The sequence below is a fragment of the Melospiza melodia genome, chromosome 3, assembly GCF_035770615.1.
Source record: "Melospiza melodia melodia isolate bMelMel2 chromosome 3, bMelMel2.pri, whole genome shotgun sequence".
NCBI classification, from domain to species: domain Eukaryota; kingdom Metazoa; phylum Chordata; class Aves; order Passeriformes; family Passerellidae; genus Melospiza; species Melospiza melodia.
The window spans coordinates 106,463,716-106,491,675 of record NC_086196.1 but is presented as its reverse complement, the minus strand read 5'-3'; the positions used below and the strand labels follow the sequence as shown (position 1 = coordinate 106,491,675).

The 27,960-nt window shown below is 40.8% G+C and overlaps 1 protein-coding gene across 24 annotated transcripts in view; it reads left to right on the top strand.

Moving 5' to 3' along the window:
• The first annotated feature begins 13,796 nt into the window (after positions 1 to 13,796).
• NRXN1 (neurexin 1) overlaps positions 13,797 to 27,960 on the top strand; it is a 679,465-nt gene continuing 665,301 nt past the window's right edge. For 6 of the 24 annotated variants that reach the window (XM_063152481.1, XM_063152476.1, XM_063152479.1 and 3 more), the window contains exons 1-2: positions 13,914 to 14,010; positions 17,676 to 19,182. In XM_063152481.1, the coding sequence (XP_063008551.1) occupies positions 18,444 to 19,182 (739 nt within the window). In that variant the 5' untranslated portion in view covers positions 13,914 to 14,010; positions 17,676 to 18,443. Of the gene's footprint in view, positions 13,860 to 13,912; positions 14,022 to 17,675; positions 19,183 to 27,960 lie in introns of those variants that run through there. The other 18 variants (XM_063152493.1, XM_063152491.1, XM_063152490.1 and 15 more) reach the window with 6 other exon arrangements.

Sequence of the window (27,960 nt, the reverse complement as noted above, 5' to 3'; positions counted from 1 at the left end):
TATTGGGTCACAGATAATCAGATACTTTACCACCAAAGAAGTAATTTTCACCTAAAAACTTTCTAGAATAAATAGATTTCTACATCATTTAAAATTCAAAAAGTTAACATTTTTCCAGTGTATTTTATTAGAAAATTTTCAATCTACTTCACATAGAAATATTAGTGAAGTACGTCATCAAATCATGTTCAAACAAATGTTAGAGAACATTTATTTTCATTATTCTCTTATCTCTGCTAGAGAGATATATTGATTACCACTAGTTCAATGTCAAGGTCCTAAAAATAGAAAGCTTTATTTAATAAAAAGTAGAAGGGACATTGTTTCTATCCTGGATTACCTCACAACACCCAGTGGCAGAACAGGTGGGTGAAAGGGGCAGGATGAGAGGAGATTCAGGAGTGGTATCAGCTCTCATGAGGACAGAGAGCTCTCTCTCTCTCTCTATGGCTTTCTACATTTGCATGGCCTGGAAGGCTAGAAAGATATGATAAAGACTGGATGCAAATTAATGTTCCAAAATGCAGAAAGTCTCTGCAGCTATTCCATTAAAAGGTGTGGCTTGACCCCGAGTGCTGGATTTAGCCTCCCATCCATCACAGGCTAATTACATTTCCAGACCAAAAAAAAAAAAGGGTAATAATTCAATGTGATGTGCAAGGAAGTGACCATGTAACTGCCATTAACCTATGCATCATGTTAAGTAATTGTCCTAAAGTCCTCCTACTAATTCTGGCTTTTTTTTTTTCCTCACCTATTTCAACAAAACATGCCAATGGAGAATATTTTCCTCCCCTAAAAATTGTCATTTTTAGGTTGTGGCCACTCCACAACCATCACATGATGTGAGATTTACTATGTATCACAGCCTTTGAGCAAATCAGGTAAATGGGGGAAAATCTCAGTATTGATTAAAGAGAAATTCCTTGACACAGCTTCACTTACATTCCACAGGGACCCTGTGTTGTAAATTTAGGCCATAAGGAATATTTGTTAGACTGATTTACATTGTTACTGATGCTGTACTATTAAATTGTTATATGCCTTAGTGATGGCAAGGTATTGAGAATATTTTTGTGAGGAAAATGGAAGTGCACATAATAAACCCAGCGCTGAAAAATTGTTCAAGGAAATCTGTCGTGTGTTCACTGATTACTGCAAAGCAATAGAAATGCCCCTGAAACAGCTTCAGGACCTTTGGTTCACACTCTTGAGGATGCTGTCAGTACATCCTGTGCTAACAGAGGTTCAACATCTAAACTCCAGTAAAAGTTATTTATGTTAACTACTCAACTTGCAGCATAAACTCTATGAGGTCCCAGTAAAGAGAACATGGAAAAAATTCATTATTCTCTTTGGAGGGACAGTGAGACTCCCCAACCACAGCCTTGGCAAATGTGCACAGGCCTTGTCCTGCCCAGGATCAAAACTTCAGCTCCTGTGCTTAAGGACTCTGCTTTTAAAGAAAACCCTTGTTATTTTTCTATGCTCCTAAAAACCCAAATTATTTTCTATTCACTGACTTCCTGGCAGCAACTAAGAGAGTTGGCAGGGGTTTCCCTGTGAGTGCACATAGGACCAAGACATAATCCTGTCTTTGACAATGTACTAATGAGTGATAAATTCTTTCAAATGCAAAGAAGGGAGAATGGATGTATTAATAATCTTTAAGCTCTCTTACTGCAAACAGTAGCTGCCTGTTCCTAATTATGTAAGTAAAAAACATGCCACATCAGAAGTCTTTTCCCCAAATCCCTAAATCAGTTGTCTGCTATGAGCCGAGCAGGAGGAATACTACAGGCAATATTTGCAACTATGAATGTATCCTTTTAAAAACATCATTCCTAAACAAGTCTAATTGATTCTCACATCTTGCACCTCTTGAACAGTAACACCAAATATTTTTGTAAAGATATTCATGCGATCAGAATGAGAGATAAAAATCCCATAGGCTTGAAAGAAATGGCAAGTGATGATGTCTTTGCAGACACCTGATTGGACAAGTAAACTAACAAATACAAGATGTTCAAATCCACATCTGCTTGTGGACACTTTGTAAATTTAAGTAGGCTGCACTTGGTCATTGAGCAGGTCACTGAAGGTCTGCAGAAGGGCTGCACCACAGCCACACAAGGAGGAGGAAGCACAGAGAATGGTATCATACACCACTCAGAGGACAATGTGCTGCTGATTAAGAGCCCTTGGAACACTTATCAAGGAAAAAAATCCCCAGCAAGGCTCATTAGGTCACACACAGTGCTAGGCTAACAGCTGGCACACAGCTGGCTAGCTTTGGCATGGGAGAACTGATGTACCTCTAGCACAAAACAGTGCAGCAACATAACTACACTGGAATGGAAGGAAGGAGAAGACGCGCTCTCACATCTGGTTTGGTGTGGGAAAGGTCTTTCTGAGCGCCCTACTGGAAGAGAATTAAGGTTCTTTGAATTTGGCAGGCTGCCTCTCACAATGGTCAGGTTGAGATGCATCAAAGACAGAAGGATCTGATACTACAACTGTGGCATTCCAATATCAATTCCTAAGAATAAAATGCTCTATCTCAAAATTGCCAATCCTCAAAAATGCGTGAACAATTTTGTTCATCATGAACATTTCAAAAAGTCAAATCTTTGTGGGATTTTGCTTAGTCTTTGACCTCAGCAGCAACCTGTAGAAGTATGCCTCATATAGTTCATTACATAGTTCAGTAATATTCTGTGTGAAGGAGAATTTTCCAACACAGATTTGAATCAGCTTCTTTGCAGTTTCACAGAGTATCTTTCTCATTATACAAGAGAAAAAACACTAACTTCTGATCTATCAATTTTTTTTACTATTCTGCAGTTTGAGGCTAATTTGCAGAAGTGGATTTTTTGATCATGTATTGAAGTATTTGTTTATATGCCCTTTCCTCATAAAGGAAGCCTTGGTCTTAGTTTTTAATAAGAAATCTAGTGGTGTCTCATCATCATCCTTGATTCTCCTCTCCTAGTCCTGAACCAATCCTGAAATGTGACAATATTCTTTGAGACAAATACTTAGCAAGCATCTTAGATGAGGGCATATAGTGTTATAATATTGGCATTATGTTATTTCCCAGTATTGCACTCCATTAAAGCCTCTGCCCAAGTCCTGAAAAACTGATGGCTCTTCTGAATAGTGGATTGAGAGGGTACCTTCAGATTTGTGTTAATAACTGTTCTGAGGTTGGTCATCTAATTAACCCTTCAACAGTAAAAGAGGAAAATGCTGATGCAGCTTCATGCCACACTCAGTTGATGTGTTTAATGCATTTACATCTTGTATCTATATATGAATGTTGAAGTATTTTAACAATACATTTGTGTATAGTCAAAAGAATGAAAAGTTCTGATCTTACTAAGAAGTACCTATCCCATCTGCATGGACGCTTGTGAGTTGAGAGAAATGATCAGCACAGCATATTGTATAAGAGATACCATATAAAATAACTCATTTAAAATTGTAAAACTCTTAAAATAAACATGAATGAAACAAAAATAAAGCCAGACAAGAACAGAAGGACAACTCAGGGAACAAAAACGGTATTCTCAACAAAAAGTGAACATTTTTAGTGATTAACAGGAAATAAAAACTAAACTTTCTTGAAGGATTATTGCTCATTTAATAAGACACTTAAAGGGCAACTAAAAGACATATTTCAAAACAAGACTTTTCAAAAGCCTAACAGGGAACAGTTCTGTTGTTATGATATTTCTAGAGTCCCATACCTTCTGGGTGGTTTTACTCACAAGTAGCTCCTCACAGCAGTGTTGTTCCTGCTTCTTCATCAGGGCTCCTCCAAGGCTCTCCCTGACCAGCCAGCCCACCCCCTTTTATCCCAGTTATCTTCATTAGCCACAGCTGCTGCCCAGTTAAGGCCATCACAGCTGCAGCCCATTTAAAGCAACTAGGATTGGGGCAAAGCCACTTATACAATACATAGATTTTACTATGGCTCAAAGGCCACCTCTACTATACAGTTCCAGTCTTGTTTGATTTAATCATATGAGAAAAATTTTGATAACCTCATGTTTTTTATTCATTATATCAGCAATTAACTCTCTGTGGAGACTTGTCCAATACTTTGTCCAACAACAAATCATAAACCAAGAGAACACCATAAACAAGTGGGATTTCACATTCCCTTCCATCATTCTGCACCATATCACAGTGAAGTCCATTTCTGAGGGGTTTGGATTGTGCTCTTCCCAGGCCTCTTTCATCCCTGTCTTCCTTTCCAAAGGCAGCTTCATGTGGTCCAAACAAGTGCTCTGTGATTCTGCATCTCAGATAGAAGAGATCTGCTTCCAAATTTGAAGTGTTGAAGAGCCTGCCAACCCAGTTCTGGGAGTGGCATTTCTTTTTATGCCTCCCGGAATCAGGATGCCAAAAGTTTTACACCTGAGCAGACTCATTCACTCTGTAAAAGGATCATTACCCTGGCTTCTCAATACTTTTCATAAAATTTATGTTTGTTTTTGCTGAATGTGTTTTATGGACAACTGTAAAATGTCTGTGGGTAACAGCTACAGAGCTTGCAACAGCAACGAATTAAGGCACTGCTACCCCTGGAGTGCTAATGAGGTAAAAATGTGCTGAATGTTCATACTTTCATGGGGATACACATATTATGCTTGCTACAGGTGCACAATGCTAATTTGCTTTTTTGGGCAAACCGTGCTCAATTTGCATAATTTTAACATCCTGAAACCTGCAAACATCAGGAAAATCTGTGTGTTTCTCTGCCTGTAGCATTAAGCTATTGAATATCTAAGAATCAATATAAACTCTCAGAACCAGAGGGAAGCCCTGCTGGGGTCTTGCATTTGCTAAATTATAGGATCAAAGCCTTGAGGTACTCCAGTCCAGGTCCCTTGTCTATAACCAACAAACCCATGGAAATATCACTGTCTGCAGGGCCAGAACTACTTTTTCTCTTTCAGTAATAATTAGGAATTGTCAAATACTGATGATCCATCCACTTGGAGACATTTCTGTGATCTTAGCTGATAAATAAAGAACTAAAGTTAGATATTATCTTTTGTACGATGGTTGGGGAGCAATTTATATCTTCCAGTTTGCTCCAACCATAACTGACCATGATTCAGCCTGTATCTACATCTCAAAAATAAAGGTGCAATATTTATATTACTCCACCTTTTCATCCTTTGTCATGTTAAATCTTTCTCTGTGTGTTGAATTAACTTGAGATAAACACAATCAGTAGAAGATGAAGACATCTTTCCAGTGGTCACTACAGCCAGAGAAGTTTGTTGGTGAGAGGATGTATAAAGAATGCAATATAAAATAATTTTGGGAAAATATGAATATGCATTATTGAAACAGCCCACTGAATCCATGAAAATGAAGGATTAGTAGTAGGGATCAACTGTTAAATAGTAATCACTGTTCAATTTGGATCCTTAAAACCATCTTCAGATTATTCTGGGTTGATCAATATAGGGTTACCTGGCTACAGAATAAAAAATTTGTCTTGCAGTGCATCTTGCAAAACGAGAGTTTTTCAAATACATGAGAGAGAATTTGAGCCTGTTGTTAAAAATATGCTGTATCTTGACCTTTTCTCCTGACACTATGTAAGTCTCTGTAAAATCTCTGGTTTTTCTACTGCTTTGGTAGCTATGGTATTTTTTTGCACCAATGTACAGCTGAATTAAAAGCAGTAGTCAGAAGAGGCTGCAGTCACAAAATGGTTGGAGATAACCATGAGAAAGAGCAAGATTAAAAAAGTAACTGTATCTTGAACACATCAGAGGAAGGCAAAAACTTAAAACAAAATTAAAACCAGAAAGATTACACAAAGCAAACATTAATTTGGCAGTTTTAAAAACACAAGTGGAATACATGTTCCGACATCAGAGAAGTATCGATTAGAAAGAGATGCAAACCTTCCAGATACTACAAAAAAGTTTGAGTAAATTTATTTTCAGTAGAGAAAGTAGTTTCCTGGGTTGAAAGAATAGGCTGCCCTGGATTCTGGAGGGGGTTTTGTTTGTTTGAATCTTAAAGTGAGTAGGTTTGGTGCTGAACAGGAGGTAAGTAATATTATAAAATCTTTAGTGAGTTTTCCCTTCTGACAGGACCACAAGAACTTTACTTCACAGCAAGGGAAAGTTAAATTAGCCCTGGAAGCACCATGGGATCAGTCCTGAAAAATCCAGCTGTGCCACAGATCATGTGTGTCAGGCAGGCACAGGAGCCACTGAGAGTTCTCCCAGCAGCTCTGATCAGTCAGAACAGCATTTCTGACCTTGGCATGATCCTAACACCACTACACACAACTTGTTCTGGTTTTGTGTAGGGATTGCTTCTGTCTCCACCACACACCTTGAGTGTTCAATTTTTTTTTTTTTTTCATTAGGTGTTTCTTATTTTTGTTAATTCCTCTCTTTATTTACCACATCAGTTCTTGCTTTTTTATTTTTGGTTGCTTCTTTATTAGCACTTGATGTACAGTACCCTTCAACCCCCACCATCCTTTGCTGCCTTCCAATCTGTCTCTCCTTAAAATTTCCTTTAATTCTTGCCTCCTCTAGTAATTCTGCCACACATTACAAACTCCTGAACTATTAAGAAACAATGACAACACTAAGGGCTCTCAGGACAGATTGTGGGGACTAAATAAAAATAAACTGAATCAAGCTTTTAAGCTAATAGCAATTAATGCTACGATTCCTGGAAAGGGCAACTCTCACTTTCCCTAATGAAAGGTTTTATTTTTAACTCAGCAGCCCAACAATAAAGCTGCCCTGAAGTGTAAAAATGCCATCAATCTGGCACACTGCAGTATTCCCTCAGTGAGTCTCTCCAGCAGGTGCATCATTTATGGTTTAAACACTGATGATCTCAACTACCTTATCTGCAGCTTCACACCACAAATATTCCTCTGCTTTGATGCCTTAGGAATCCTCGCCAACATTAACAATTACAGCAATTTTTGAATCAGAGTATATCTTCTGATTACTAGGAAATTATATCCTTGTGGAAAGTAATATATTTTTAGTGTACTTGGCACACTTTTAGTACAGCTAAGTATTTGTAGAATACTTGAATTACAGCAAGTATACTCATTTTTCATAAGTGTAGAGTGACACATTATAAAACAAATTATTATAATCAGAGATTTTCTGGAAGTTCTCAAAGATCTTGATTCAAAATGGGACTAGTTTCTACCAGTAGCCTCCACCCACATTAGCAGAGTGGGAGCTGAGGGTGTTCAGCACCTTCGAGGGAAGTTCCCTGCTAAAACCCAACCCTGCAGCTGTGGTGAAATGAAATTTCTTTGATTGCTTCTGCTCATTTGCATACTACAGCTCTGATTCAGGCACGCTGATAAATGACACTAGAACATCACGCTGTTCTGCCTGCCTTGCTATTCATTGTTTTTCAAATTTTGGGGGGTTTGGAAAGGAGTTTGTTTTTCACTTGGAGCCCACACTTCAGAGACTACCTAACTCTTCCCCTAACTCTTGAAGGTCATGAACACACTGATGTATCCAGCAGCTCTGTGATCCCAGCAAAGAGAATGAGGAACGTGGTGACTGATGATGATGAATGGGTTTCATGGAAATTTATACAAATTACACACAAATGGCATTCACATAAATTCCATATTAATGATGCCAATTACTTAGGAATATGAATTTAGTGGGATTTTTAAAAGGAATTATGGGAAAATTTATAAGCAAAGTTTATAAAAAGTCTGTGAAACGTCAAGAACTTTGAAAGAAATATGAAGCAAAATATTTTAGGGTTTAAAATAAACTCTGTTGAGGAGTGCTACAAAATATTCATCCCACGTCTGCCTATGGTGGGATTTCTTACACATTTCTTTCAAGGAAGTGATTTTACAGACAGTTCTGGGATGAAATGAGCTTCCAAGTTCCTTTGGTGACTGTTGTTCGCTCAATGACAGCACGCAACAGTTTGTTGCTTTCTTCAATTCTTCTTCTTATCTAAGATTGCCTGTACTTTCCTGCTTAAAAACTGCTGCAAAGCATTAAAAGGCAAGCATTTGAACTAAAGAAGACATATGTATTCTAAATTCATTATTTCCTTTCATTTTTTGCCGTCAAAGGCATTGTTTGCAGTGTTTACATGTATCATTCTTAAATGCACATCTACAAGGATGGCTTTGAGATGTACCCGCTGCTTGCATTAATATTTTATATATATTATGCCACCGATTAGTGAATAGAGATTCAGAGAAAACGACCACTTTTTGAGATATGAACATGAGGGCTTCTTTTGAAATTAATAAATTTATTATTATGAAATTTACATTTTTTTAAATCACAGTAGTGATGTCCACATCAATCCTTACAAACTCTTCTATAAAGAAAATTCTGCAATCGCCTTCTTGTTATGAATTAATATCAAACCAAATGTGCTTTGGAAGCCAGTTGATTTATCAATTCCGTTTCACCATGCTTTGTCCAGCTAATAGATACCATCTGTCAAATTCAAACAAATATATTGAGAAGAACATTTTGCATCACTTTGAGTTTCTCCATGGAGCCTCAGTGAGGAAACCATTGCTACGTGTGTCATACCATATCCCCTCTGAAGGCTATTGAAGATTCATCAAGAGGACTGGCTGATAAATGGGGTTTTGTGCAGCTCAGAAAACCTAACGTGGGGTATTCCATTCCAGATTTCTCCTGGCAGTGTGTACTGCTCTGCCCATCAGCCAAACCTTGTGTGTGAAAGTGTACTGCACCTTCAGCTCTGAGAGCCAGCAAACTATATGGTTTTGTCATTAATGATGTCTTTTTATTTGCACTTTAGGGATATTTGAGGTCTTGGTAGCTCCTGTATTCTTCACATTACGAATTATGATCATTATGTTATAGGAATATGTCTTCACACTCATCAAGTTTCTCATTTAATAAAAATAAAAAACAACAAACCTACATGTTGGATATTCAATTCTGAATCAGTAATAGGAATTTAACTCAAAGTCTCATACATGTTTCATATACATTTAAATACCATTTTTATGCTTTGAACTATTAAACTGGTCTGTTTTTCCAGTGTTGTAAGCAATTTCCTGCAATGAAACACCAAAGCCAAGGAAAGAAAAAAAAAGAGCATCCAAATTAATCTCTGAATCATCCCAAGGTTTTCATCTTAGGGATCAAATTGGGATTACTATTAATTTTCTTAAACATGTTTCATGTTAAGTTGTCACTATTACAGTAAATACAAGAAAGTAGTTATTTCCAGGGAGAAATGTGTAAGCCTTGAAATGATTTGTAGTTGGCTGAGATTTTTTTCTTGACCAAGAGTCCACAAATATCTTCTGATCCTCAGATATGTTTATGCATTTTCTTACCATGTTTGCTTTCCTTGGATAAAACTACTTTTGGACCCACAAAGCCACCTCTAACTGCATAAATTTCCAATCTTCTCTTCATGACTAGAACATTACATCACTAAATACAGCTGGTACCTTCTGCAATAGCAGAAGACTGGGAAATATGATTAAATTCCAGTACTGAGTATAAGGTCAATAAATATTTTAAATCATTGTAGGTGTGCTCCTGTACTTTATTATTTATCCATTCAGAATTGGTATTAAGCAAGTTTTTAACAATTTAATCCTCCAAAGTTAGCTATAAGCTATCTCCAAAAACTCATTATCTAGAGAAACTATCAAATCCAGAGAGTTGCCTCTCTGTTCCATTTTCTGATTTCAAACATGTCTCAGTCAAATACTTCCAGTACTGTATTTCATTATTTGCTGCAATTAATTTTGTTGAACTATACAGATTTGGTTCTCTCTTTTACTTCAAGTTCTTAAAGTGCTTCAAAATTTTCTTTAATTAGTTTGAATTGAGCAGCCAAGGACCTACATAACACACTGACTTTTTCCAAGGCAGGTATCTTCTAATTTCTTTTTATTTAGATTTGCCCATACTTTATTTATTCACATCTGAGTAATATGGCAGTTCACAAGCAGAAATTATATATTTTTTCTCCACATCTCTGTAAACCTCACTGCCTGTATGCAGATAAAGACAATTGCATACATCTCCCTCAGTTCTGCTGCACATCTACCTTGTCCCATTTGTTCCTCATTCTGGACCAAGTTCAGAAGATGTTACTGAATTGTTCAAAAGAATATTAATGACTGTCCTCCAAAAAAACACTTTCATTCACACATGCAAAGGGTCAAATTTCTGGTGAGTCTGAAGATCTCAAGGACTTGATTTGGTATAGATGTATTACTGATGATAGTTTCAAAGCAGGGAAATATGTCAGGCAAGTGTTGCATGATTATAACCAGAACAGAGCTTTGATGTGCCCCCAAAATCCAACCACTCCATTCCCAAGCATTACCCTGGACCACTTCAGCAAAGAAACAGGTTTTCTCTCTTCCAAGTCTTTAAAACAATTCCTGCTGTCTTCAGTCTCAGAAATAACTTTCTCCCTTTTCACATCCCTTCTCATGCCTGCCCAGATAGCCAGTGTTCTCTGGAAGTGCATTTAGTTTGATTTTAATTGTAGGTTTTGCTAGTTTTGTGGGGCTTTGTTGTTGGTGGTGGGTTTTTGTTTTTTTTTTTGTGTTTTATTTCTCATCAGAATCATTCTTATTTCTTCTGCAGTGCCTTGACTGGTTCCTTCCTTTCTTATTAGCTCTGACAGCCATGGCAATTGCATGTGCGTGCCTCAGAGACAGCTCCAGCACTCACTGCAGCTTGCCAAAAGATCTCTTATTTAAAATTACAACCGTTGGACAATTTCACATATGTACTTCAAAGGCACTTTGTTCTGACAATACACATCCCTCCAAAAGGCCTCGAACTTGCAAGTTGGATAATGTACTGCGTTCTCCCTGACAGAAAATATGATTGGTTTGTTTTCAAGAAGATCCTTGCTGCTGTTATCTCTTTACTTTTCCAAATCTATAAATATTTTGGTATAACACAGGACGTTAATTTATGCAGAAGACAGTCAGGTTTCTGTAAGGCCATGTGTTTCTTACAAGATATATCATATATTTGTCAAGCTGAAAAACCTACAGAGATGGTATGGAAATCACATTTTTTTTTTCTCTTATTTTTTTTCCTTACTGTTTCTTGGGTTTGTTTTTTTTTTGGATTTTTTTTTGGTTTTTTTGTGCTGCTTCAAAATGAATCAACTATGACACCATATGCTGCAACAATTGCTGAGAATGACAAAAGTAATATATTTTTCTCAACAAAAAAGCACCATTAAATTAAAGAAATTGTATTTCCCTTAAATCTTCCTGTATCTTCCTGGCTCACTTAACATCTTGTTGTTTTATTTCTATGTAGGCTCTTGCCATCCTTCCTTTCACTGGGGCAGGCTTCTTTCTAGAGAAACATGAGCATCCTCTGGCTACTGCTGGAATAACTGAGATGTCCTTCACTTTAAAGGTAGAAGAATCCTCCACCTGTGCCAGGACCTCCACTGTGCCAGCACATTCAGGGTGGATTTGCCTTGGGATTTGACATTCCCCATCTAAGAGCATGAGTTTCACCTTGTTCTTACTGTGAGCCTATTAAAATAAATCTACAATAAAAATTGTAAAATATATATATACATATATATATAATGTATATGTATAATATATATATTATATTATATTATATTATATTATATTATATTATATTATATTATATTATATTATATTATATTATATTATATTATATTATATTATATTATATTATATTATATTATATTATATTATATTATATTATATTATATTATATTATATTATATTATATTATATTATATTATATTCACCAAATACTATTATCAAGTTTCAACTTTGCTTCTTTAAAAAATGTGTATCACTTATCGTGTTTCAGCCTACAATTTATCTGCTTTTCATAGCAGAAGAGTTATTTGCTCCTTGCTCTGCTTGAAGGGGTCAAGTTACAAGAATTATCAAGAGAAATCCTCACTCTGTTTGAAATTAACTGGATGTGGATTTCACTTGGCTGAACAAAAGGAATGTCTGATTATGCTCTAAGCACTGAAGATACATTGCATATCTAGGAAGCTTTTCTTCTCATTACTTAACATGTTGCTTGGTTACCTCATCAAACTTGTCATCTGTGAGGAAACCCATCTCATGAAGAAAAAAATAAACCATAAAGCTAACTCCACTGGGACTGAAATGAGAGATGGGCTTTCTATTTGTGCTTATTTCTGAAGTTTCAGCTCAAAATTGACTTGCTATGTTGCTACCCCAGATATGAAAAAAATGTAATTGCACAGATTATTCCCAAAAAATTGTGTCATGCCCCATAGTGGAGTGCTCTTCAGACCCTCAGTGTGACAAACATAGCTCTGTGTGTTCAAAAGTTGCCAGGACCTTGGATAAGGCTTCATGCAAATCCCTTACAGTCAATTTTTCACTTTTCTGTAGGCCACAGATACTAAGTTAGAAGGCCAACAGACAGAGAAAAGTTTGGCACAATCAAACACTTCCCATGCCACTAAACCCAAAAATCTTGAGAAGCCTGGACTTTCTCTAACAGTTCACCATCATTTGGAGACAACACAGAGTCAGGCAGGTTTGACACTGGAAAATGGCTTTCCCAAGCATTTCTCCTGTGGCTGTGGTAGACCTGATCCTTGGGTGTGCTCTGGTCATGAGATTATACCTCCATTTTCCACAGGCTGTGCAGAATTCAGCAAACCTCAGTTCCGGGGCGTAAAAGAAGATGACATGACAACAATGCTAATAAAGATGATGATGACAATGATGATAATTAGTAGTAGTAATAGCACCAAAACACTAACAAAAAGACCAACCAACCAACCAACCCTCTCCAAACTAAAAGAAACCATCTAGAAAAGAATCCCTCAAACTTCAGTTCCGGGGCGTAAAAAAAGATAACGATAATGGTAATAAAGATGATGATGATGATGATGATGATAATTAGTAGTAGCAGTATTACCAAAATACTAACAAAAAAACCAACCAACCAACCAACCAACCCTCTCCAAACTAAAAGAAACCATCTAGAAAAGAATCCCTCAAACTTCAGTTCCGGGGCGTAAAAAAAGATAACGATAATGGTAATAAAGATGATGATGATGATGATGATAATTAATAGTAGTAGTATTACCAAAATACTAACAAAAAAACCAACCAACCAACCAACCCTCTCCAAGCTAAAAGAAACCATCTAGAAAAGAATCCCTCAAACCTCCGTTCTGGGGCGTAAAAAAATATAACGATAATGGTAATAAAGATGATGATGATGATGATGATGATGATGATGATAATTAGTAGTAGTAGTATTACCAAAATACTAACAAAAAAACCAACCAACCAACCCTCTCCAAACTAAACCACCTAGAAAAGAGCCCCTCAAACCCCACGCAAAGAGCTTTGCCCGGGAAGCCGCCAGCTCCCTCTGGGCCGTGTTGCACCAGCGCTGCAGCGCCTCTCCCTCTGCCCATGCGACCCCTCCGACCCTCCCCAGCCATCCGCCGGCAGCAGCGTGCGCTTCTCCCGCGCGGTCCCTCCATCCATCCGTGTCAGTGTGAGTGTCGGTGTCGGTGCCGGTGCCGGTCCGGGCGGGCCGGGCCGGGCCGGGGCGGGGTCCGCAGCGCGCACGGTGCCGCCCCCGGCGGGCAGACGGGCTCGGCGGCGTCACGCGGCGGTGCCGCCCCCCGCTCCCGGCGGCCGCCCCCGCCCGCCGCTGCCGCCGCCGCCGCCGCCGCCGCGCACCCGCAGCAGCGCCCGCTCCGCTCGGCTCCGCTCGGTGGGCGAGCGGCACAGGCAGCCCCGGCAGCCGCGCCCGGCCCGGCCCGGCCCCGCGGCCCCCGCGCAGGTAAGGCGGCGCCGCCGAGGAGCAGCCCCGCTCCGCCGCGGAGGAGCCGGTGGTGGCGGTGGCGGAGAGAGAGAGAGAGAGAGGCTGGTGGGTTTGCGTGCGGCGTTGTGGAGAGGTGGATGGCGAGGAGAGGAGATGGTGGAGCGGAGGTGTAAGTTAAAGGTTGGATGCGGTGATTTATTGCCCCTTGCCGAGGTGGGGGGGAGGAGGAGGGGAAGAAGGGGGTCTGCGAGACTTGAGCGATAAAATCAATCTGCTGCATGTTCTCCCTGGCGTGAGGTGCCGTGGTGAAACGCGAAGCCGGGGCAGCGGTGGGATATCGCAATATTTATTGTTGTTATTTATCGGCGGCGGGCTGAAAGAGGCGAGGGGCTTGTGCGGGAAGTGCATTGATAATTTGGGACATTTTCTATTGTGTGTCAGAAGAAAGAGGGCACTCGGCTTCTTCTATATGTGTTTGAAACTGTTTAGGTTCCTGCTGATGGTGTGCATTTTTGAAGGGGTAGAAATTATATCATAAGCATATTGAAATAAAGACATCTGCAGACTGGAAGGGGAGCAAAATCGATCATTCCAGCCGCTTTGGAAGGAATTTGATTCTAGAAATTACGTAGAAATGAAAGGAAAAGATTAATGATGCTGTTAAGTCTGCTTTTGAATTAGAGCGCTTCTCCCTTTGGCTGCAGCAAGGTTGTTTTTCAGATCCTTTTATTTCATCCGGTAATTTGTGAACTCTGGTCTTCCCCGCACCCAGAGACAATGCACTGTATTTCATACAATAAGGATTCTGCCAAGGATTGTGCATGCCAACCGACCTGGCATTTATTAAGGATTTATTGACCTATGGGTGTCTCTCTCTCTCTCTTTTTCTAATTTGAAAAGGCTCAATCGGGGCACCTGTGACTAAATCATGATTTTTGAAGAATAAAAAATGGTTGTAAAGGGGTGGGGGAAGCACACGATTTCACTGGCGAGGCTCTGAATGCAATAGCTACATTTATATCGGTTTGTGCCTCATTTCTCGCTACATATGTGCGTGTTCATGGATACATTGCTGGGAGGGATGCCTGGTGCTTAAGAGCCATTTCAGATAGATAGATAGATAGATAGATATCAATAAATTGCCCTCTTCCGAGAATGAAAGTGTCCCTCTGCTTTGGAAATGACTAGACAAGACTGTGCTGTTTATTGGCAATGTGTGAATTACACCGGCAGTAATAAATAAGCAATTGTTTGCTGGGCTATTTTTTCCTTGGGTCTTTCTCCTTTCTTTTACGGTCTTTCCACCTCTCTGTCTTTTTGTATTTCCTTTTTTTTTTTTTTTTTTTTTTTTTTTTTTAATTTCCCTCTCTTTTTTCCTTCTTTTTTCTTTCCCCCTCTCGCCGCTGCTGCTGCTGTGTGTGTGTGTGTGTGTGTGAGTGAGTGAGGGGGCAGGCAGGCGCTGCAGCCAGCGGCAGGCAGCGGGCAGGGATACAGGGATACAGGGATAGGGATGCTCTCGAGGTGGGATCCCCGCGCGGCTCTCTCCGCGGACACCTGTAGGGATCGCTCTGGCACGCACGGCGGCCGGGCACACACGCTCGCACACACTCACACTCGCACCGCGTCCTTGCCTGCCTCTCCCCACCCCTGACAGACACCACGGGCTCCCGGCGCCCTCCCGCTCCCGCGCCCCTCGCACGGAGGCGCAAACCCTTCCCTTCCTTCCTTCCTTCGCCGCGCTCCTCCCGCAGCCGCGGCGCCCGCACCGCGCACCTTGCGCTCCCCTCCCTCCCCGCCGCGCCTCCCGCATTCCCTCCCCACCGCCCCTTCCCCCGGGGCCAGCCCGGTAACCCCCGTGAACACACACACACACACACACGCACACACACACGCACCCCATCTCCTGCAACCTCCCCTTTCCCCCACTCATCACCCCTCGCACACAGCCCCCTCCCTCCGTGTCATTGTCCCCGCACGCCGTGTCTCACACCGCCAGCCAGCACCCGGCTCCCCGCGCCCCTACCCGCCCCAAACCCGCTCCGTCACCGCCTCCTTCCCCTCCGCCGCAGCGGCCGCCCGCACATCCCCTGCCCGCCCCGCAGCGCGGCCCCCCGGGCTCCCCGCGGGCTCCCCTCGGAGCGCAGCCCCCGGCGGGGCCGCTCGGGTCCGCTCCGCTCCGTTCCGCTCCGCTCCGCTCCGGTCGGGGCGGGCGCGGGCAGCGGCGCCGCCGCCCCGTCGGGCCGCGCAGGGCGGAGCTGTTCCGGGTGCTGAAGCGGGAGCGGCCGCTCGGCTCTGCCGTGCCGCAAGCCAGCGGCGCCCCAGCCCGCGGGCACCGCCGCGCCCGGGAGGGCCCTTTGGGGAGCGGGGATGCGGGGGCTCCCGGAAAATCCCTCGGCTGGATGGTAGCGGCGTTGCCAGGGGTGGCTCCTGCCGAGGGGCAGGGAGGGCGTGGGGGGAACCTGGGGGTCTGCCTGATGCTGGTGGGCACACCTGGTATCTGCCCGCGAAGTTTGGGGGGGTTTCTCCTCCACTCCCTTTTGCTGCTCTTGCCCATCTCACGTGTGGCAAATAATAAAAATAATCGTGTTGACATTTAGAGGAACGAAATTAAATATAGAGAGAGTAGGAGGTGACTTAGCAGCTCTGAACGTGTCAGGTGCAGGCAGCTGAGGTGTGTGCCTGTTTTTAAAACATTTGTCCCTGGCAGGGTCATCTCTGCCCCCTCTCCCCACACACGCATGCACACACACACACACACACACCCCAGCCCAGAAGAGGGCTTGGCAGCAGCTCTGGCCATGCTATTGTGCCTGCCTAAGTGCTGCTGGCAAAGAAATGTAAGGGAGGGGAAGGGGAAGCGCTGAGTGAGGGAGGTGTTGGAGATCCTCTCCTCCATCGGGAGAGATCTGCTAATACACAGCTTCCAGAAAAGATACAGCAGCTCTGGGGCAGAAAAGCAGCCTCTCTGCTGAAACATTTTGGATGTAGAGACCTCTTCAGAGGATAAGGGTGAACTGTGGCATATATATAATTTTGAAAACAGAGGAGCTGTTCTCTCCTTGTTCTCTTAAATAAGGGCAGCTGAGTAAATATACATAAAATACTGCAACCAATTTCAGAGGACTAACACCTGGGATTAGCTGATCTGCATTGTGAATAATGTCAACATCAGAGCTGGCTTGAATTGGATTTTCCCTGCCATAGCAGAAAATATCAGCCCCAGAGGAAACCAGGTAGCAGAAAAAAGAAAATGTTTTCAAAAACATTAAAAAAATTCAAAAAGCTATCTAAGAAACTATTGCAATTCTTCCTCTCCCCAGGAAAAATAAACCAGTAGGTGTGCCATGCGTGGTGGAGCTTTTCAGTTCCTGCTGGGAGCTTTAGTTTTTTGACCTGTATTAGAAACAACCAGAACTGGGCTTGGTAGCATCATCTGTGTGACTAGGAGCTTGTAGCTTCACAGGTGATGGTGTTTTCAAAAATAAATTAAAATAAAATACACTGAAGAATAAACACCACCTTTTCTGTTTAACGTTGTTCTTGCAAGCATAAAATGCACTACTGAAATATTTGAAAGTTTTGGAAAGGTAAGTAGTTTACATTTAGATTATACTATAAAAATGTAATCTAGTATAAACATATATGTTGAGATTTGTGTTTAGCACTGCAACCTATTTCAATTTCTCAGTAATTCGAAAATTACAGCAGCATTTTCCTAATGCCCAACACCAGTCAAAATGAAAAAATAATCACAAACGTTCACTATTGATCAACTTTGTGATTCAACATGTTATTAGTTGTCATTTCTTATTATTCTGTTTCAATTCCTTGCAGATTAGAAACAAAAACAATAGAGGAAAATCACCCACCCCGCTGGATCTTAGCCTTGGCCTTTTTCAAGCAAAGAGAAGAGGAGCTGCCAGGCTTTGCATGTCAAGTGGCCACTCGGCTGTTTGACAGCTTCTGGGTTTCAACCCCGTTGGGATTGAGGCAGCTCAAGCAACCACGAGCGATGAGTCCTGTCGTCTGCTGACGCTGCTCCAGCACCATGGCAGACAGGCTGTGATATGACAAGAGGAGCCATCCTAGGGAGGCAGCGTTGGGATCCATAATTGGCTTCCTGGGAAACTACAGCTGGTGGAGAGGATGTAAAAAGAGGCGCGCATGTGCCAGGATATTGCTACAGCCTTGCCGAGCTGGTGGATCCACTTGGAGGAGAGTTTTGCCACTGATCTTGGGTTTTTTCCCGGTTTGGTAATGTTGGCTTTGGGGAAAATTTCTGCTGACTCACCCACCCCTGGACACCTTTTGCAGAGCGTGGCCGGCCAGTGAAGAGATCCAACGGCGTCTTACCCCGACTGCGGGTCCCCTCCGGTGGCCCCTGGCACCATCTTGTGCCCAACCCCATCCCGTGGGGCAGCTGCGGCCCCCCGCCCCGGGGAGTCTCCCACAGTGACCCCCGCACCCGGGGCGGGGGTGAGCGTGCCCAAAGCTTCCAGCGCGGCCGGCGCCCGGCAAGATTTTACCCTGTCTGCCGCCGGGGCCCCGGTGCTGCCCCCCGCCAGCCCTGCCGCCCCGCTCAGCCGCCCCAGGCCGCGCAGGATGGGGGCGGTGCTGGTGCGGCGCGGGGGCTGCCTGCTGCTCTGGCTGGCCCTACTGCTGGGCTGCTGGGCCGAGCTGGGCAGCGGGCTGGAGTTCCCGGGTGCGGAGGGCCAGTGGACCCGCTTCCCCAAGTGGAACGCCTGCTGCGAGAGCGAAATGAGCTTCAACATGAAGACGCGCAGCTCCAGCGGGCTGGTGCTCTACTTCGACGACGAGGGTTTCTGTGACTTCCTGGAGCTCATCCTCACCCAGGGAGGGCGGCTACAGCTCAGCTTCTCCATCTTCTGCGCCGAGCCCGCCACCCTGCTCTCGGACACGGCGGTCAACGACAACCGCTGGCACGCCGTTGTCATCCGCCGCCACTTCAAGAACACGACGCTGATCATTGACCGAGCGGAGGCCAAGTGGGTGGAGGTGAAGTCCAAACGGCGGGACATGACTGTCTTCAGCGGGCTCTTCCTAGGAGGGCTCCCGCCGGAGCTGCGGTCGGCGACGCTAAAGCTGACGCTCTCCTCCGTCAAGGACCGGGAGCCCTTCAAGGGCTGGATAACAGACGTGCGGGTGAACTACACACAGGCGTCGCCTCTGGAGAGCCAGGAGGTGCGGCTGGATGATGAGCAGAGCCGGCTGTGCGCCAGGGACGACGTCTGCCTCAACGGGGGCGTCTGCTCGGTGCTCAACGACCAGGCCGTCTGCGACTGCTCCCAAACGGGCTTCCGAGGGAAGGACTGCAGTGAAGGTAAGGGGCCATCTCAGCTCGCCCCATCGCCCCCCTCCCCATCGCTCCGTGGAGGGGACGGGTCGGAGGCCAGGCCTGCATGAAGTTTCATCTGTATGAGTGGATCTTCCTCCCTCCCCACCCTTCCCACCAAGTCCCCAGCTTCCCTCTTCCCCACCTTCTCCTCCATGTCTTCCATGTGTCTCTGTGGCCAACCATGGTGCCATCACTCTTCTGTTCTCTGCGAGGATGAGTGAGAGGAGGAAGAGGGTGTTATCTGAGCATCTTCCCGTGATTTCGGGTTGTTCTGGGTAAAGGAGAGATGGGTGCTGGGTACCAGGTGTCACCCAGATGGCAGGGGGTGGCTGGAACCACGCTCGGTGGGAGCTGAGGGAGGGGATGTGCATGCCTATCACAAGCAGCTGGTGGTAATTAATTTGGGGAGCAGGGAAATTGATGCTGGGAATAATTTAACTGGATTAAGTGCAAAGGTGACCTGGGCTTGGTTTTGTAGGGTAGAGGAGACCCAGAGTCCACTTTGTATTTGCCTCTGCTATGTCATTGAAATAAAATCAGTGATTTATTTGTGAATTCCTTAAATTGTGGCCGGGGAGGAAGGGGATTAAACAGAGGATTATGTTTTTGCATGAATGCGAAGGGTACTGCTTTGCAACGTATTTAGCAATTCACCATGCCAGTTAGACAGGGAGAACACAAAAGGGCAAGGGGGAAGAACCTACTCCAAGACCACAAAATGACTGAGTAGTTTTACCAAGGAAGAGGGAACCTAGAAAAACAGCAGTTTCCTTAATCTCATCTACAAATAAATCACTGGGTAAAATATGATTCATATTCAGTGCCCATTGTTTTTGGCAAATGGAAAGAATGTGAACGTTTTCTTTGCAGATGCATGCAGGACTCTTGTTTTTATTATTTTGTTAGTAAATGTACCATTGCTTGCAGCTCCTTAGGCATAGAAATTGTGTATGTTGTGTACCTAGAGCAGGACGTGAAGGTGTATAAATGAAATAAGAGCAAATGTATGAAGGGAAAATATGATTATCATGTCAAAATTGGAGAGCAGAGACCTAAGTTTAAAATGTAAAAGGTAAATATGAATAAGATATTATCAAGGCCAAATTAAGATCTTCACTGAGTGGCTGCATGACATTTATGGCTGAATAATTTGCCTTTAGCATTTCTATCAGATTTCACTCATTATAAGAAAGAAAACATCATTTGTGACTGTGCTTTATTATGTAACACCTTCTGTCCTTAGTGTCAATACCCAAAATGCTACAGTCATTCTGCATCCTGTTTACTTTTATCAGCTGTTTATATCTCATCTGCCATTTGTGAAAAATTCAAACCAAACTAGCACTTTAAATAATTTTTATAGGAGCATATAATAGTTTTCAGAAAATTAGTCATTTCTACTTTTAATTGCACCCATTCCTAGAAACTGTAAAATGAAATATCTTTTATATTAGGTAAACCCTCTCAATTGATTTAGTATTTGGGTGTCAATTTTTAATATATGATACTATACTACATAATATATAGGTGCATGTACAATATGTCTTAATGTCTTAGCATCTCTGAGTTAGGCCCTGTTATAAAGAAAAAGAAAATTATGAGGTGTAACAGCTTTGTTAAAGCAATAATGGTAATTTAAATACTATTAATGCTATTTTACATTTATATACCCTTTACACTAAAACATAGTTTGCTTATTTATTTGAAGTTATTTTGCTTATATAATACTTATGTGAAAGAGTTCACATGGTTGCATGTAGTATTAGTCAGATAAATTATTGCCTTTACATAATAATAGGTTCAGTGACTATTTTTAAGGAACATTTTTACGTTTAGATAAAATTTTAGAGAAATACATGTCCATATTTATATTTAGTGAAAATGGTATAGAATTTTTAAGATAATACTCAAAATAACATTTAGAATCCCCTTCAAATTAAGATGAAATGCTGACTTCATGAAAGTGCTAGTGGTTTACAGTAGACATCGGTGTCATCAAGATTTTCCTCACATGTCCCTTGACTACTAAGAAGCTTTATAAAATAAAAGCAAAGCTTATAATTTTAGCAGAAAGTATTCAGATTGTTATTTCATTTGAAACAGGAGGCAACATTTGCCCTGACAGCAACATAAATGGAACCACATTGCAGTTTATACCTGTTAATTGAGAAAAGGTAGCAATTGACACTTCCATCAGTCAAGTTTTGATGAAGGGATTCGAAATTACTCATATGTGCCAGCAAAGATATTGAACTGCTATAAATTATTTAATATTCTAAGAAACAGAACAGGCAGGAGGACAAGTAAAGCCTTTGTATCTGCCAAGAAAGAAACCTTGGCTTCTGTCCTTTAGTTTTTTGTAGCCAACATAGACATTAAGCTGTTGAACTTTGATCTTTTGTTCCCAGAATGTGTAAATTTCCCACAAGCCTTGGAAAGACATTGCCATTGCTAGAGGATCATCTCAGGCTGCAATTATCTGAAGGGGTCTTTTGAGGTTTTTTTGTTTAAAAATGGTTTTAGATACGAAGACCACCCACTTTCCATTTTTATCTAAAATTTTATCCACATTTCCTAGTCGATACCTTCTCTTTAAAGGTGAAAGATGGTGATTAAATTCTATTTTCCTTGGATTTATTTAATTTATATAATTTTTTTTTTCCTCGGATTTGTTGTTTTTCTATATGTCTGCAGTTTAGTAAAACACAGAGTTCCTTGGTGTAATGAGGATTGTAGGAATTAATACCAACAATAAAAAAAAAATATTTTCAAAATTTTCTACCCTGACTTGCACGTTTAGGAATTAAAAAGTAATAGATTTAGAGTCAACGTTTCAAGTCTTAAGATGCCATTTTAAATACAAGTTCAGTTATTTTCAGGAGAAAATCTGGTGGTTTTTTTTCCAGATTTTCATCTTTGAAAAACTTATTATTGATCCCTGAAGTAATATTTTTTCTTGTAAGAATGAAGTTCAACCAAGTTTTGGGTTTGATTTTTTTTGTTCTTTTGGGGTTTTTTTTTGCTTCTTTTTTATTTTTTAACAAAAAATAGTAATTTAAATTATTTCCAGTAATATAATAATATAAATTATAGTAATATAAATTATTTCCAGTAGGCTTAACTGGTTTTATACCTGTCTAAATCAGGAGTAGCTTCATTTATGTTTTATGAACTACACCACTGGGAGAACAGTGCAAGCTAGGAAGGAACCGTTCAGTCATTCCTTTTGCTCCAGTAGGATCTAAGTTCTCTTCCATGGGAACATTGGCATAAATCAGAGAAAAAGGACTGGAATTTTATTTAAGTGTCAAGAATGTGCAATCCATAGCAAGAAAAAATATGATCTCTAGCAGTTCTCTGGTTGATAAACTTATGAATAAAAACAGTACAAGAGCCTTCTAAAAGATAAAATCTCTGCTTTGTGCTGAAAAAGGCAAGTGTATATTAGTCCACATAATAATAGTGATTCAGTAGAAGGAAAAAATACACAAAATTATAACAAGCTTTATTAAGAATAAGAGTAGCATTGAAATAGACCCTGACTGCCATATCAGTTTTCTGTTAAGTTTTTGACATACAATTCAACCTTCTATTAGGTGAAAATTACAATATTTCCTGAAATTACTCAAATTGTTATGGCTTGATCCTATGATAGGGAGAGATTTTTATTAAAAATATATACTTCAAAGTCAGATTTCTAGTTCATTACGTCAAGTTCCTAGAAGGTAAGGAGAATACATTCTTCAAATCAGTGAACCTCCAAATTGTAATTTTTCTCCGTAGGTTAAAATGTCAAAATAAAAAAACCCTCCCTATTTTGCCTATTAAATAACTAAAATAGTGGCCCTCTGACTTTAGACAAAAAAAAAAAAAGTATCATTTTTCTTTCATCTTCATTTATATAAAAATAGTCTTGTCCAGTATCCTGTCTGAGAAAGAAAGCAGGCATTTCTAAAAGAGGTAGTAAAATACACAGGGTGCATTGAGTTGGGGAAAGTTTCTCACTGATTCTAACTTCTTGTCACTCCATGCTTTTCTGCTTTTCTGTATCTCTAGTGGCTTGAAAAAGTTGCAGACAGGATCCTTTATCTTTTTAAAATACAGCTTCATTACTTACCTCAATATTAGCATCTATTCAGGCAATTGCTCTGTGAGTTCAAACTATTCCTGTCTATAATATGTATTTTAGCTGTTCCACTGAGTTTCTGGATTGTGAGAAAAATGAGGGCTGTTCAGGCAGCTGTTCTCTGTAAGAGATACTCTTCCTTGTCAGATATTCAGAAGTTGATGCCAGTTATGTTTTGAACTGTGAAAGTGATTTTTCAGGAAGTCAGTTCCAGATGTCTCAGCCTAGCCAGCACTTAGATTTGTTTGTTTGGGTTCTGAATACACTGCATCAGTCTTTCTTGTATTTCCTTTTGCATGTTTACTTTTGTAAAAGCCATCCAATATTTATATCTCTTTATTTTTTTTGATATTTTAATCCATTTTGTTCTCTTTATGCCTTGAATGAAACATTTGAACTTCTTTTGGCATTAATTATCTATTGCAAGTTGTGTGTATGAGAGAGATGCTGTTGAACTCATTGCCGATAGTCACTCTTAACAGAGTAGTCACCATGGCCTTTTTTCCTCTTGAATCCTAGCTAAATCTGCTTTGGACTATTAAATATTGTGAACAAAACTTGCCTTTTTTATTTACACTTAAGAACCTTTATCTATATGATCTGTATTTCTTCTTCATGCTGATTTTCTTGTCAGTGTCAGTGGCCTCTGGGGTGATGTTGGATTAGAAGGAGGGCTAGGAATGCACCAGAGATTGCACTGAGGTTCTGTATATGTACAAATCATACAAATAATTTAACATTTATTATTTCACTTTATTTAATATTTTGAAATGGTGACTTTTTCGTCAGAGTAAAATCTTGAGAGCAGATAGTCAAGTAATCAAAAAGTCATTCAGAACTGTTACATCTGTTACATTCACATTTAGTCATATAAAAACCCAATCCTTATGTCAGTTTAAAGGGCAGTTTTGCATCATTTTCCTAATGTAATTTGATAGAGTATTTTGTTTGCCAGGATTCAGTATGATAGGATATTGATTTCAATATCTGCCTCATGTAAAATCACAGGAATTAAAATACCGTTACACTGGTAATTAGGAGTTGGCAGTCTGTTTTATATTATCTTCTGAGGAGGTTTCTTGTTGAGTATTACTAATCCTTTCAAAATGATGATATTGAAATGTTTATAGCCTAGATCTTGGTACTCCAGGTAAATAATATTTTAAATAGTGAGGTTTTTGTTTCCCTTTGGACCTAGTTGAGGTGTTGGGTCCTTGTTAAATTTAAATCTATATTGCGAATTATAGACACCTAATAGCCTAGAATCTAGCACCATAGGACCTTGTGTCAGATTAGTCATATTCATTCAGAATTTCAAAACAATATATGTTAAAACTGTCTATATTTTAATGTAATTGCACTTCAGGGCTTGCAGGCATTTTCGGCCAAATGTATTTGATCTTTGTCTCAGCTGAAGGTTGGCTGGCTCTCTGGGAATCTTTTAACAACAGATGCTAGCCATGGATTTGTAGGATTTTACCCCTTCATCATTACTGACCTGATGGACAGGAATGGGGAAAAGGCTGACAATTAAAAATGAATTCCTGATAGAAATAGTTTTATGTAGAGGCTAACATTAACATATGCAGCTTGGAGGGTTGATGCATCCTTTAATAAACATATAAAAATTGGTTGGTAACTTAAAAGAGAAAGCTTCACCCACCTGTCTTGGTGAATTTAATATAATGTTTTACCTACCAGAAAGCTTGGTGCTCCTTGTAGAAAACATGAAACCAATACCAGTTTCTGGAAAAATGCTCTGTCCAGTTTGTTGTGTTGTAGTTGAAACTTGTGTACTTTCATAAACACACGATTTTCCAGAAGAGTGAAGGGCATTCTGAGGTGTTCAATACCTTTGTGAACCCGAGGACTAAATTGTAGAGACCAAATACACTTATTTCAATGGTTAGTGTGTAACTGACATACCTCTAATTGTGTTATGTATAGAATTGACTAACAAAGTCAGTACTTTGCTGCCTTTATTTAGTTCTGCGCTGAGCTGGGATCATAATTAAATCTTTTGCAAAGGATATGCCCTTTCTTGAATGGCAGTTTCTCATTCTGTGCTGTGGTGATGATATCTGAGTGCATCTCAAGCACTTCACCAGCCTGGATTATACTGTTGTGTAGGCAGAACTCAATTTTTCAGCTCAGGTGCTCTTCTGCCAAGCTAAAAAGTTGTATGTGGTGAGTTCATGCAAATGTGTAGCCATTCTCCTGGATCTTGGAGCAGAATGAGTAGGATCAATAAGTGCTTCAATGAACAAAATATCTGCAGTAATTAATGAAGCAATGAAGTAGGAAAACCCACATGGGTTTGATAGGACATTGCTTTCTCAGTGACCCTGCACAGTTCACATCACTTTTTCAGTTTGCCTTCTGTAAAGTGAAGCTCCTCCATACAGGAGCTTTTGGTAAGATCTTTTTTCCTGGTCATCAGATACTTGAAAGATCAGAATTTCTATTAGGGATGTAGGAGAGGAAGTCAAGACCTGAAGCTCCCTTTACTATTGTGTGATCACTTAAGTCTACAGAACTGATAATTGTTAGCTGGCTTTGAAATTGCAGGTCTTCCCGCTGCCTATCCATAGCTGAGTGTTCAGAATATTGTGGTCTTTCTTGCTTTTTTGTCTGTCACTGTCTGCCATTGTTCTGACTAGACACTGGAAATGATGTAGCTTGTCACCTGCCAGCCACTTCTCCTCTGACAATTTGGCTCTTCTGATGGTCACAAAAAGTTCTTTATAACACCTGCATAAAAGTCTTCCTTATTACTATAAAAGGTTCCTTATTACTGTAGAAGGATCTAGGATTTAATGTCTGAGCAGAGTGAAGAACTCTTGCTCCTAGTCAAAAATCACATAGTTTTTTTTAGTTTCATTCTCTTCCATTTTCAATGAAAAATCTGAGGGTGAATGTAGGAACACACTTTATGGTAATTAGGAGTGGGGCTGTGGCTGAGCCTCATCCCTAATAGGCTACAGCTGTGAGAAGCAGGTGAAAAGCATTAAAAGCAACAAGGAGTGCCCAGGTGCACTGACCAATTACCAAAGGGAGCAGAGGGCCCACAGGTGCAGTGCATTAACATGAGGGTATAAAAGGTTGGGACAAAGAACAAGAAGGGTAGATGCTTGCAGCCTCCTGATGTGCTATGATGTTTTTCCTGTATGGGCAGACACCTGAAGCCTTCTGGTGAGGTAAGGTGTTGCTCTGTATGGGGAAATGCTTAAAACCTTCTGAAATTGCTTGGTGACGCTCTGTGTGTCATGGCTGGCTCAACTGCAGCATGTGCTGGGACAGGTGAAGGTGAGAGGTGGCCTCAGTTATGCCTTCCTTGAGATTGTCAAGAAATGAGACTGAGGTAGCTGACAGCTACAGATAAGGATTCTGTGATGAGATTTTAGATTTCTTTAATGCTGTGGAGTGTATTAGGAACTTAAAATTACTAAGTTATGTTCCAATAAGCAGCACGTTTGGCACCTTTTAGATATCTGAAGGTATGTGTTCTGTTTTCATTTTCCACTGGAGTCAATTTGAAGTCCCATTGACTCAAGTTTGGAATTAGGGCAAACCTAATAACCTGCTGATTCTGAACTTATTATTCAAGTAGGAATATGAAAACAGAGAGAACTAGGGCAAATTAAATAACCTGCTGATTCTGCCTGTAGTATTCATCTGGGAATGTCTATAGAGAAAATACTTTTCATGAATTCTGATATTTGTTGCCACGATCATCTTCCCTATAATTATTCATTAATTTAATATGTGCCTTATGAACCATGCTGGAAGAGTGAAGTTATATGACTAATTTTGTGTTACATTTAAGAGTCTCTGTGATTTGAGGGAAAACCTGATTTCCCAAACAAATGGATGGTGCAGAATCACATTTGCAGTTGCTGCCACTACAAACTGTGAAACAGTGGATATGGCCTATGGAAGTGTAACACCCCAAAAATGCTACACAGGTGTGCAAGTCACAGGTTGTTTTTAGACTGTGGCACATTGCACAGGGTCTTGAAATGAGAACATTTGACTTTTTTGATTTGGTCTAGAGAAAGGGCTTTGCATTGCTTAAAGGCAGAGAAACTTGATTGATTCTTCCCATAGTGCTGTCTTTTTATAATTAAGTGAATGTGCACAGCCATTAAGGAGGTCACTGGCATTACCCTATGCACCTGAAATGTGTATCACAGTTCCAAAATTTCTGAATTACAATTTAATTTCCGATGCAGAATGACCTTCTTGTTCATCTTCTTTCTCTTTCATGCTTTTTAGCTTTAACAAAAAGCATTTTAAAATGGCATTTTTCTCAAAGGAGGTATTTCCACTAAGAAAAAGTTCTTTGAGAAAGATTGCATCAATGTAATATAAATTATATATACTTTCATTTGAATGTGTATAGGAAATGACAGAATTAGTGACTAGACATGGAGTGAAGATCTGTATCTCAATACTGTCGTTTTCTTTATTATCCTGATTCCCCTTTGTTTCCAAAGGTGACAACAGGAATCTTCACACGCCTATCAGCATTTGTGCAATGCGTGTCTAGAGCACAGCCTCAATGAATAGCTTTAGAATGAATTATGGTCTTGTGATGTTAAGGTTATCTTAGTTGTTAATAAAAATGGGAGAATAGG